At 35.3% G+C, this 11,827-nt stretch overlaps 1 protein-coding gene and 1 long non-coding RNA gene across 2 annotated transcripts; both read left to right on the top strand.

Annotated features, from left to right (window-relative positions):
• LOC104719943 lies at positions 2,037–4,073 on the top strand. Its single transcript, XR_756725.2, has 3 exons — positions 2,037–2,118; positions 2,294–3,780; positions 3,865–4,073. It is a non-coding gene; the product is annotated as an uncharacterized LOC104719943 (long non-coding RNA).
• Positions 10,267–11,430, top strand: LOC104719933 (GPCR-type G protein 2-like). The gene is made up of 2 exons (XM_010437919.2): positions 10,267–10,846; positions 11,098–11,430. The coding sequence occupies exons 1-2, from the start codon at positions 10,563–10,565 to the stop codon at positions 11,189–11,191; spliced, it is 378 nt and encodes a 125-aa protein (XP_010436221.1). The 5' UTR covers positions 10,267–10,562; the 3' UTR covers positions 11,192–11,430.

Below are 11,827 nucleotides of genomic sequence, written 5' to 3'. Positions count from 1 at the left end.
TAGGAACCTGTATCAACCAATCCCAGCAAGAAAAACACACAAACAAGCAACAACAAGCAAGAACAAGGGAATCAAAGGCTTAGATTAGCCATGGTCATGCACTCACCTCTTGCAGGAAGTTTCTGACCAACAATGGATGAATCCACACTCCCAGCAAGCTTCCCACACGTTCCAAGCCTTGAATCCTCACTCCCACAGCAAGATCTCACCCACAAAGCCTTGAAATCTCACAAAACTCCCAAAAACTCAAGAACGATGTTTTTCTCCTCTTTCTCTTGTTTTTCAGCGGCTAGACAACACACAACACGACCTAGGTCATTTTCCCCACTTAATAACACGGTTTAATGGTTCTTCCTAAACCAAACCGGTCCAAATCGATCAAAAATCCAATCTGGTCGAACCAAAAATAAGTGGTGTCGACGGACACTACCCCAAGTGGTGTCCATCGACACCCATCCCCAAAAACCAGTTTTTGGTTCGCGGATGTTACATGTACAAACTGAAGAAAGCCCTGTCTGGATTCAAGCAAGCACCTAGACCTTGGTATGAAAGACTGACGACGTTTCTTATAGATCAAGGATATATTTGTGGGAGTGTGGACAAAACCATGTTTGTTCTCAGTCTCAATGAAGATCTGATGTTTGTGCAAATATACGTGGATGACATTGTCTTTGGATCAACTCATCAGCAGCTTGTGGATCAGTTTGTGAGGAATATGACTGATGAGTTTGAAATGAGCATATGTGGTGAACTAACATACTTCTTGGGTTTGCAGGTACAACAATCGGCTGATGGGATTAATGAAAAGGTTTGGTTTCACATTTAGTAAGGAGGCTAAAATTCCTATAAGAGGTAATGAAAAGCTCTCAAAGGATGAAACATGAGAGGATGTGGATGAGAAACTGTATCGAGGAATGATTGGCAGCCATTTGTATTTGACAGCAAGTCGGCCAGACATCTGTTTGGCTGTTGGTGTTTGTGCGAGATACCAAGCAAGGCCTAAAAAATCACATCTCCTGGCGGTAAAGAAGATCATCAAGTAGATCAAAGGAATAATAGAGCTTGGCATCTACTATACCAAGGACACAACCACTAGTTTAACAAGGTACTGTGATGCAGACTGGACGGGCTCTGTAGACGACCGCAGGAGCACTAGTGGTGGATGTTTCTTCATGGGTAATAATCTGATATCATGGCATAGTAAGAAGTAGAACAGTGTATCCCTATCAACTGCTGAGACGAAATACATACCCTTAGGAAGCTGCTGCACTCAGCTGATGTGGATGAAATAGATGGCTGCTGACTACGATATTGCTTCTGACATTATCTTAAATCATTGTGATAATCAAAGTGCAATTAACATTTCAAAGAATCCTGTCCAACATTCACAAACCAAACATATAGATATTAGACATCATTTCATTCATGAATTATTTGAGGCGAAACTGATTGAGATTGATCATGGAAGCACTGAATTTTAGTTAGCTGATTTATTTATCAAGCCATTGGACTTTAATAGATACACGAATCTAAGAAAGTCCATTGAAATTTGTGAAATCTAGTCCTTTGTTTAAGTGGTGCTGATTGGATGATAGGGACACACACCAGATCAGACCATGGAAATCCTAGGATACATAAAAGATCAGCATGTTGCTTTGTGCTTAAAGACTGTGTGGTAAATAGCTACCTATCATGCCGATCCATGCCTTTTGTAAAACGTAGTCATGTCATTAGGAGGTCAAAGAGCTGAGGAGAGACAAAGACTGGTAACTCTATCAAAAGTCTAAACAAGATTCACTGATTGAGAAGTCAAGTGATATCACTGAATTACAAAGTTGCATAAAGCTCTGTGTGGTGCTTGAGAAAACAAAGCCTTGTGGAACATCAGAGATGTGTCTTTTATTAAAAAAAAAAAAAAAAAAAAATTGTTGCATCTTGCAACTGTGATCTCTCCAAAGGATATTCCAGCTGTCTGTGCATGTTTGGATGACATAAAAAGATTGAAGGCATGATAGTGTGAAAGTCTAACCACCAAAGTCGGCTGCTGTTTCTTTGACAATTTAGAAGGTTGTGGTAGTATCTGGTGTGAGTTCTAAAGAAGAAAATTGGCACTACCAGGTACTCAATTTTACAATAATATTGCTTAGTGTGTCAATCTCTTTTTGGGTCCCTAAACTCAATTATCTATGATGTCTGAATCGATTAAGCAATGATCTGTAATAGCTTAGATGTTTGTTTTACTCAAACTCGTTATTAAGCATTATTGCGCTAAGTTGTTTGGAAATGGCTGTAGGTCAATATGAGCTTTTCAAAGTGATGTATCTCAGGCCCATCTTGGCTTGCTGCACAGAGTATATAAGAGGATCAACACCTAGAGTTTTCTCATCTCATCTTCTATGAATTCGAACAGTCCATTGAATGATCCTCGTTTCTCCTTTTCTTGATCTTATTTGTTCGATTTCTTTATCAATATGTGTTAATCGTACTGCAGAGATGAAATCCATTCTGAGTGGTTTGCAGCAATTCGTGCAACCTAGGCAAGACATAGCCCCGGTGGAACATCAACCATCTGGTGGTGGGTCAACTTCTTCGGAGACGACTCCGGCGACTCCTCCATGTACAGCCATGGTTCCCTATAACCCGATGGGCTGGAAACTGAGGAGATCTCTGAGAACTTCGCCACTGCATCCCCGCTTGATGGTCCAGTTGCCCCGGTGTTCGATCCGCCTCATTCCACTGATGCATGCACATTTTCCTCTGCCTCTCCACCACAAAACCAAGGCACATTTATGTCTCTGGTGGTTGAGTTCTCAGACTCAGAACCGTCGGTTGAGATTCCAGGTCCGAGTGTTTCATCTCATCTTCGAAAGTGACAACCGGAAAGAGATGCTTCGGAAGTCCCTGCTAAGCGATCATGTCCTGCCAGGGAGTCTAGCAAGTGTCGGAGTCGTGGTCCATTTCTCACCCCGTTCGACCGAAAGCGCTTCACTTCTGCTGAAGCAGCTCGTAGGCACGTCTCCTTCTCTGCTCGTACCATGGCTCCTGAAGCCTGCTCTGTTTTTTGGCGATGATGGGAAAGGTCAGATCCCTGATTGCCAAGTCTAGATTTCTCAAGACCGTGACAGAGGTAGGTTTGTATGTTGCTGATGTTGTTTATGATTTTTGGGCTAATCTCCCAACAGTCAAGGTGGATACTGACTCTGTGGATGCTCTTGTGCGTGATTGGGTGTATGATTTCTCTCATGCGAGAATCAATGCGTTTTTTGGGCTCCGATAAGTGGATATTCATGAGCAACATCAGTGCACAGCTGCGATCTTGGAGGAAGACATAGCTCTATTTCTCTCGGATGGTAAGGTAAAGTAGTGTAAATAACTGGTTCCTACAGTAGTTCGAAATCCGGTCATCAAAGAGCTGCACAAGCTTTGTTGCAGCAATTGGACTCCTACGGCCAACAACGGTTATATCTCGGCAAGCCGAGCTATGGTTATCTACATGGTTATGCATCAGATACCGTTTGACTTTGGCATGATGGTCTATGACCAGATTCTCCAACTTGGCCTGCAAGCTCAGTCAACATTCCGGTTGCCATTCCCCTCTGATTTACCAACTGTTCCAAACTCAACATCCTGTGGTAATTGATCAATAACCACCTCCACGAAAGACTGCGTCTAAGACAACGCTGCCCAAACTTGTGCAACCTGATTCTAAGGCTGATCCAGTGGCTGATCGTAAAGCCATGCATCTGGCTATCAAGATTTTGCAGTTGGCTCTCGCAGCAGGTAAGTTTGTCGTTTTGTGTTGCCTCAACTGTCTGTTTGCTATCTCAATTGTTTGTATTTGACTCATTTTTGCCAAACAAGCAGGGGAGATGTGGACTCGGATTCTGATGAGTGAAGGGGTTGTTAGTTTGTGGGGGAGCTTATTTGCTCGTTGTTTTTGCTTTGTTTTCTTTTGTTTTTTTTATCGCTGAACTTGAACCGTTTTCTGTTTTGGTCTGTAATAAGTTTGAACCTGGTTTTGGCACTTTGATTGTGTATTGTCTTTGTGTTATTTCTGGCTCATGTCTTGTGTCCTTGTGTTTCCCATGTTCCTTTCTGGTTATGGTGGATCAGTTGCTTGTTTATCAAACTGAGTCAAAAAGGGAGAGATAGAAGATGCAGTTTCAGTAGTAGGTCGTTGTTGGTACAAGGAGCTGCGAGAAAACAGGACTCTGCATCTGTTAGCAGTCGTGTGATGCATGACAAGGAAGCACAGCTGACAAGTCATGAACGTGGTGAGCTGGATATAGAGATAAAACATAATCGGGAGAGAAGTTATTTGGAGAATATACTTCTCGATATTTAGGATAAGGCTTGATGGACAAGCGATTGCCATAGAGGGAGATACAAAGATATTCGGGTTAGGATTGAGCAAGGTCAAGTATAAAAGGGCCTAGGCGTAGTCGAAATGGGAGATATTGAAGATGCAGTCTCGGTAGCAGGTCGTTATTGGTACAATGAGCTGCGAGGAAACAGGACTTTGCATCTGTTAGCAGTTGTGAGATGCATGACAAGGAAGCGCAGATGACGAGTCATGAACGTGGTGAGCTGGATATGGAGATAAAACAGAATCGGGAGAAAAGTTATTTGGAGAATATACTTCTCGATATTTAAGAAAAGGATAAGGCTTGATAAACAAGCGATTGCCATAGAGGGAGATACGAAGATATTCGGGTTAGGGTTGAGCGAGGTCAAGTATAAAAGGGCCTAGGCGTAGTCGTAGAAGTTTAACACTTCAAAACTTTTGGTGTGAGATTGTAAAACTTCAAGACTATAAAAAAAGTTATGAAGGTGAGGTGTTAGGTTATCCTCTTAAATCTATACTAGAGTGAATTTAGATAGAAAAGAGGAGAGTATTTAGATATATTTTTGTATTCATTATTTATTTTGTTAAGAATAAATATAAAAGTGTTGCCTTGCCGTGTTTCAAAGCAGAAGTGTGTGTTGTAATCTCTATACTTTTTGAAAAGCTCGGTAGGGCGTAGCTTTTATTTGTTAGCTTATCTTTCATCAATACTTAATAAACCGTACTAGTGATGACAGAGACTTAATTCGTTTTTATCACGTCAATCATATAAATTTATTAACATTTTGCCAGTGGCGGTTTCTCTACAATATAATTCGTCACTAATACGGGTCTACATAATCAACCGACAATAACGTGTTGACAGTGAAAGTATAACAACCATTGCAGTGGTTACTAATACTATTAATCAGTTTCAACAAAGATAGTATAAACTATAAAGTAAAAATATTTTAATATAAATACGTTTGATATGTTTATCAAAAAGAAAAAAAAAAAAAGGGGTTCGATTCACTAACTAGCTCATTGGAAAATAAACAAAGTGGATTTGATTGGTATCAATTACTAATGTTGTTTGCAAACAAACAGTTTGGCTGGAAATCTTGGTTGGAGAAAGTGGGTTAAAGCTTAATTTTGATGATTGCTAACACCAATTTCAGTCACTTAAAATTTAAAAAAACCAACATTTGGTTTTTTATATAACTGTTGCACAGTTTTATTTTGTCATTTGCTCTTTATTTTTGGCATTAATTATTTTTATCTTACAAAAGGGAGAAGAATAGTGAATATAATTTGATTTTTCTCATACTTTTCAGAAAATTTATTAACCTTTTGTATAAAAAAAAGTTATTGAGAAGAAATAGAAACAAAATTTTCCCTCCTTCTCATATATGTATGTGTTTTGGTATAACACCATTTTCATTATACAAGTTTTCTTCCAACACGAAAAGTAAAAACCTCAAAAATTAGTTCTTATTTCACAATCAATTATTGTAATGACAAAAGTAAAATTTTAGCATCATAAAAGTTTCTCATTTAACTATATAATTATTTCATATTATGAATAAGATAATGATTTATTAGTCCATATTTTCATTTAAAAATAATTGATTTCATTTTTATAATTTATTATGATTTATAGTATTCATTTACTTTTTTATAATTTACTACAAAATTTTATAATTTATGATAATTTACTACTATAATCTATTGTCATAATGAAAAAATAATTCTTTAGAATTATAACAATTATCATTTAACAATGTTCATATTTCATATCATGAATTAGATAATGATTTAATACTCTATATATAACATTTTGTAACTTAACCAATTTTATATTTTATTATTATTTATTATAACATATATTATTCAACCATTACAAAATTACTAATCAAAGTTACAAAGTTACTCAACCATTCCTCTTGTACTGTATCGTTTTTTTTCTTTTGCTATGTTTAATTGTTTTCTTTTTAAACGTCATTAGTACAACTGTTATAGTTTTATTAATACTTTGTTTAAACGTGGTTATCAGTCAGAAGTCTGTTTTAGAAATCGCTAGGCGTTAGTCGGACGGTCGGGGTGAACCTAGTGCCTAACGAGATAATCGGTGATTAAACGTGGATTAATCGGGGACTAGTTTTAGGATTATTTTATTAAATTAATAATAAAATAAAAATAGATAGTATTAAATATATGTACAATTCTGTTTATGTTAAAATAAAAATATCAAATAAAATATAAATCTATAGTATTGTATTTAAAACTACGGTAAACACATAAGAACATAATTTTAAAAGAAAATTTATGATTTTCATTAAAAGTTTGTACATTAGTTATTGTAAAACATCATAAACTCTTTATTAAAATGTCTAAATAACAAAAAAAAAATACATATTTGATTTATATTTGGCTCTAAAAATAATCATTATATAAAAAATTAAGCGGTAAGTAATCGGATTAGACAGGCTATAATCAAATTAGACACGTATAGTTGGATAATCAATATTAAGCGGGGATTAGTCATTAATCGAAGCGGAGAAGGTGGGCTTACCAATTTTGCAGAGTATAATCGGTGTTAGGCGGGGATTTTTAAAACAAGGATTCTGAATCAGAACCAATATATAATTATATACAGACAAAGTAGCTAGACAGATAAGCACGTTTTGGGATAGGTCTTTGATTGATATCATAACTAATTGGTTGCTTAATCAACCACATTTTATGTAAAAAAATATTTTAAATGAAGAAGTGGAAGTTCCCAATATTCATAGTCGAATCAATGATATTTTGTGTACACAAATTTGATAATGGTCGATGAAATCATTAAAACAGTACCAAATCTTTTATGCAAAATATTTTAAATAAACAAGTGGAAGTTCCCCATATTCATCGTGTATCACATGAACTTTTTATATGCAAAATTTTAGTAATAGTCGATGAAATCATAAAAGCAATACAAAATCTTTCATGCAAAGAAATATTTTAATAAACAAGTGGAAGTTCAAACTCATCGTCTAATCACATGAACTTTCTATATTACCCAAATTTAATAATAGTCGATGAGATAAAACCAATACCAAATCTTCTTATATATCTACATTAGATATGCATGCAAACGAGTGTTTATTTAAATTTTTTATAACTCGTGTAATAGAAATAATAGTTAGATGATACGTGAAATAAAATATATATTTTTTAAACCATTTTCATATTCTTAATTTTCTATTATGTTGATTGCAATTATTTTTTTTTTCACATTCTTTAGATATTTTGGTTTTTATTCCTATTTTGAATGAAGTTTAACTATAAATTTTGTAATTTATCTTTTAATTTTTTTGACCAATTGATTATCTTATTCTTATTTAGCTCATAAGCTAATCAATTGAAACCCACGCTATATATTATAAGATAATCAAAATAAAAATCTATTACCCTGTTTCCCAATTAAATGTTATTTTAGAAATTTTATCTTTGATTTATAAAGAGTGTCATGCACTGTACAATTTCAATATGATTTTTACATACACTCTCTAATTTACTTTTTCCCAAAACTATTTTCAATTGAATTATTGTACATTTTCAGTGTGATTTTTACATACACTCTCTAGTTTACCCACCCAACACTATTTTTTACTGAATGATATCATTAATCACTTAGTAAATATGAGCATATAGATACAATTCAGAAGTTTAATTAATTTGTGTGGAATATGTCAAAATGACATTCTTTATGTAAGAAAGAGACTAAATAATAAAATCAGAAACTTTTAAAAAAGAAACAATTATGTTAACACTTAATATAGTTTACCAATATAAAACGGTTAAAATAGTTGAAGACTAAAATTTAACCCGCAATACACCACACAACAATTTTTCTTAAGAAATCATGATTGAGTCAACTTTATATAATGTCTAATATTATATGATGTCTAATATTTTAATGTTGGTAGTATTAACAAAATAATAAAATTATGATACAATACAGGTCAATGATATTTGGATTTATAGTAATGTCTTGTAATATCCGCAAACCAATATATGAGTTTTGGGGATGGGTGTCGATCGACAGCAATATTTTTTGGTTCGACCAGTTCGATTTAATTATCAATTTATTAAACCGAGTTATTTAAGTGTTTTGTCGAGAAAAGGGTTTTGGAAAGGTGGTGTTGTCGTCGTTTCTCTGGTTTTTGAAAGAAAATATAGAAAAACAAGTGTTCTTGAGATTTTGGTGATTTTTGAGAAGATTGTTGGCTGTTCTTGGGAAATCTAAGGCTAGGAGGGTGATAGAAGCTTGCTGAGAGTGTGGGATTAGTCATTGTTGGTCAGAAACTTCCTGCAAAGAGGTGAGTGCATGATCATGGGTTATCTAAGCTAAGATCTCTAGTTTTTCTATGATTTGGTGCTTATGTGTTTGTTTCCTTTGAGTTCCCTATGGTTTTTCGTTGCTGCTATGGCTGGGTTTGGCTTCTGAAGATGCATGGAGCGGATTGGAGAAGATTAGAGGCGAGATTCAGAGTTTCTGATCGAAGGAAATCGATGCTCGGCATCGGTGTTGATCGACACCAGTTGGGGTATTGGTCGACCCCAGCGCGAGGACGATTCGATAACTTTAGGGAGTGTCGATCGACACCATGTGGAGGTGTCCGTCGACACATACTAGGGTTTTCAGGAATGTCGAGCATGGTGTCGGTTGACACCAGATTGTCAGTGTCGATCGACACCATTTGTGTTGGTCGACACCCTTCCTCAGATACGACGGATGATGGAATGCTTTGTTTATTGCCTGGTTTGTTTTGTTGATTGTTGTTTGTGGCATGTAGAGATCTTATTGCTTGTGTGTATAGCTCAGTGGATGGGAGGATTGCCTCACTGAGTGTTATCAAATACTCATGCATCTCAATTTCTGTTTGTGGTGCAGGTAAAGTCAAAGTGTGATCATGGAATCAAGACAATGAAGATGAGGATATTCTAGGGACTCGATTGGTTGTTGTCTGGCATTGCTAGGTTGCTAGAGTTGGGTCATTAGAATATTGCTAGGTTGTTGGTTCTATGTTTCATGTTGTTTGGTTATTGAATATTTGCTATGTTTTGAATATTGGTTATTTAATTATTGGATATTTATTGGTTATTGGTATTGGTTATTTCCGCTGTTTTGGTTTGATTGTGGTTAGGTGGATAATGGGTATGGGACCACTAGTTGTAGAGTATTTATCATTTATTAAAAAAAAATCGGGTCGGATCATTTCATGTCTATCCAAACTCTGTTCATCATATAACTCATCCCGAGGTAATTTAACCTTTTATAGATTCAAATATTTTATAGTATTTCAAACATTTTAAACATTTTAAAATTATTTTCTGGTATAACTAAACGATTCACTAAATAACTGAAAAACTAATAAAAACTTTTAATTTAGATGTTTGTTTAGCTTAGTTACAAACCCACTTGGATTCAGATTCAGATTTAATTTGGTATTACTATAATATGATTTGGTATCATTGGCTAAAGTTTTTAACTGATATGGTAGGTTGGAAGCAGTGCTGTTTAAGGCTTATGATGAAAATAAATTAGAAAGAATTACTCAAATGTTATCCAAAAGTTGGTTTATTACTCATATCTATAAATCTTTTGAAAATTACTAGAATGTTTAAGGCACTGGGTGTAATTACAATTTACCCCTTGGATTTAGTTTTTCGATTTAGAGTAAAAAAAAAAAAAAATACACATCAACAAATTAAAATACACTTCATTTTCGATTTTCTTCGTCACTAAACAATTTTTTTTCAGAATCAACAATTGCTTATTTTGAGTAAACCACAAATCTAACCATGGTTAAACCAATTTTTTACTAAACCCTAGAAAATATCTTAACCTTGAGTCTCAGCCTCCCTCACCCCCATTATAAATTGGAGACTTCGTCTTCTTCATTCTTCACAAATCTCTTTTGTCCCTCGCTGTTAAACCCTAGATCTTCTTCTTTCTCAAAATATTTCAATAGTGTCCGCAGATGTTGAGATCCGGTGCTTCGTTGAAGGTCTAGCCTAGACCACCGATGATAGAGCTCTTGAGACAGCCTTCTCTCAATACGGCGACCTTGTTGATTCCAAGGTCTGTTACATGCCGAGATCGAGGCAATTTACTAATGTGTCTCTGAATTTGGGTAATTGTACCGGAAATTGATAAGTTTGGTACGGAGATCCGGTTTAGTGTGGTTTGATGGATCAAGCTTTGAAATTGGGGGAAAGAGAAAACCAAAATTTCTCGCTTGTTCTTGTTAGAGAGAGAGAGAGAGAGAGATCGCCGGAGATGGGTTACGGATGGGCGATCTTCGAGGGGATAGTGGTGATGGGATCTCTGTGTCTGTTTCTCAATCGGAGGCTTTACAAGGAGTACGAAGAGAAGCGAGCCTTGGTTCAAATCATTTTCAGCATCGTCTTCGCCTTCTCTTGCAACCTCTTACAGCTCGTTCTCTTCGAAATCATCCATGTTTTATCTCGAGAGTAAGCTTTTCCCACTTGCTAGTTTACTTTATCGATTGTTCCACAGCTGAATTTGATGAGTGAGTAACACAAGCAGCTTTGATTCATGTGAAAACTTATATTGCTGAGTAATGTGTAGTATCGTTGATTAATTCTATCATTTAACATTATATGTCAGGGCTGTGAAAATTACATCAATTTAGTTCTGCATTAGATCCGAGACATATCATCGCACCTATTTATAATTTTTTTTTTCTTTTTTACCTTTGCAGGCAAGGATACGGTGGTGGAAGACGTGAGGGTGGAGGAGGATACGGTGGTGGTGAAGGAGGAAGTTACGGAGGAAGCGGTGGAGGAGGATGGTAATTCCATTAATTAGATCGGGGATTATTTTGAAAACTCTCTTTATCACTCTCTCTCTCTCTCTCGTTATGCTTCTGTTTCGTTGTGTTTGGTTCCTATCGTCTCTTTCGGTTCTCTGTTTCAACTGTTTAGATTTGATGTAACAGATTTAAAATAGAATTCAAAAATTTTGCTTCCTATAAATTTTGTAAAGCGTTGCACATTATTATTATACCATCACGTTTACACTCTTTTAAACATAATTCGTCACTATGCTCAGTTCGAGATGAATTGTATTTGGGTATGTAAAAGATTGATTTGTCTATGGCTGATTTATTTCACACGGCTGAGTTGAATTATGGAGTTATAAGATATTAGTATGTATTCTTCTTTTTTTTTCTGGGTTTTTTGTTCTATCATATTTCTAATAAATTATCTAATTAAAACGTCTCTCGATAGCATAAAAAATGTTGTTGGGGAATCCCAAAAAATCACTACTAAATACATAAAGTTAGCTTTTCTTACAATATATTATTCAAATTAATTAAAAAAATTTTGAATTCGAATTGCGAATAAAAAAAATAAAAGTATTTCTCAAACAATTGAATGATATGGCTGAGTTATCGACATAAACGGCTGACTTATGAAATATTTGTAAAT

The sequence above is a fragment of the Camelina sativa genome, chromosome 2 (assembly GCF_000633955.1).
Source record: "Camelina sativa cultivar DH55 chromosome 2, Cs, whole genome shotgun sequence".
Taxonomy (NCBI): domain Eukaryota; kingdom Viridiplantae; phylum Streptophyta; class Magnoliopsida; order Brassicales; family Brassicaceae; genus Camelina; species Camelina sativa.
The sequence above is the reverse complement of the archived record's forward strand: the minus strand, read 5'-3'. Positions and strand labels throughout refer to the sequence as shown.

What these genes read in the sequence shown, in the direction of transcription:
- LOC104719933 (XM_010437919.2), top strand. Translation starts at nt 10,563, where the DNA reads ATGGATCAAGCTTTGAAATTGGGGGAAAGAGAAAACCAAAATTTCTCG. An exon ending in ATCCATGTTTTATCTCGAGA is followed by an intron (nt 10,847 to 11,097) that starts GTAAGCTTTTCC and finishes TTACCTTTGCAG; the next exon opens with GCAAGGATACGGTGGTGGAA.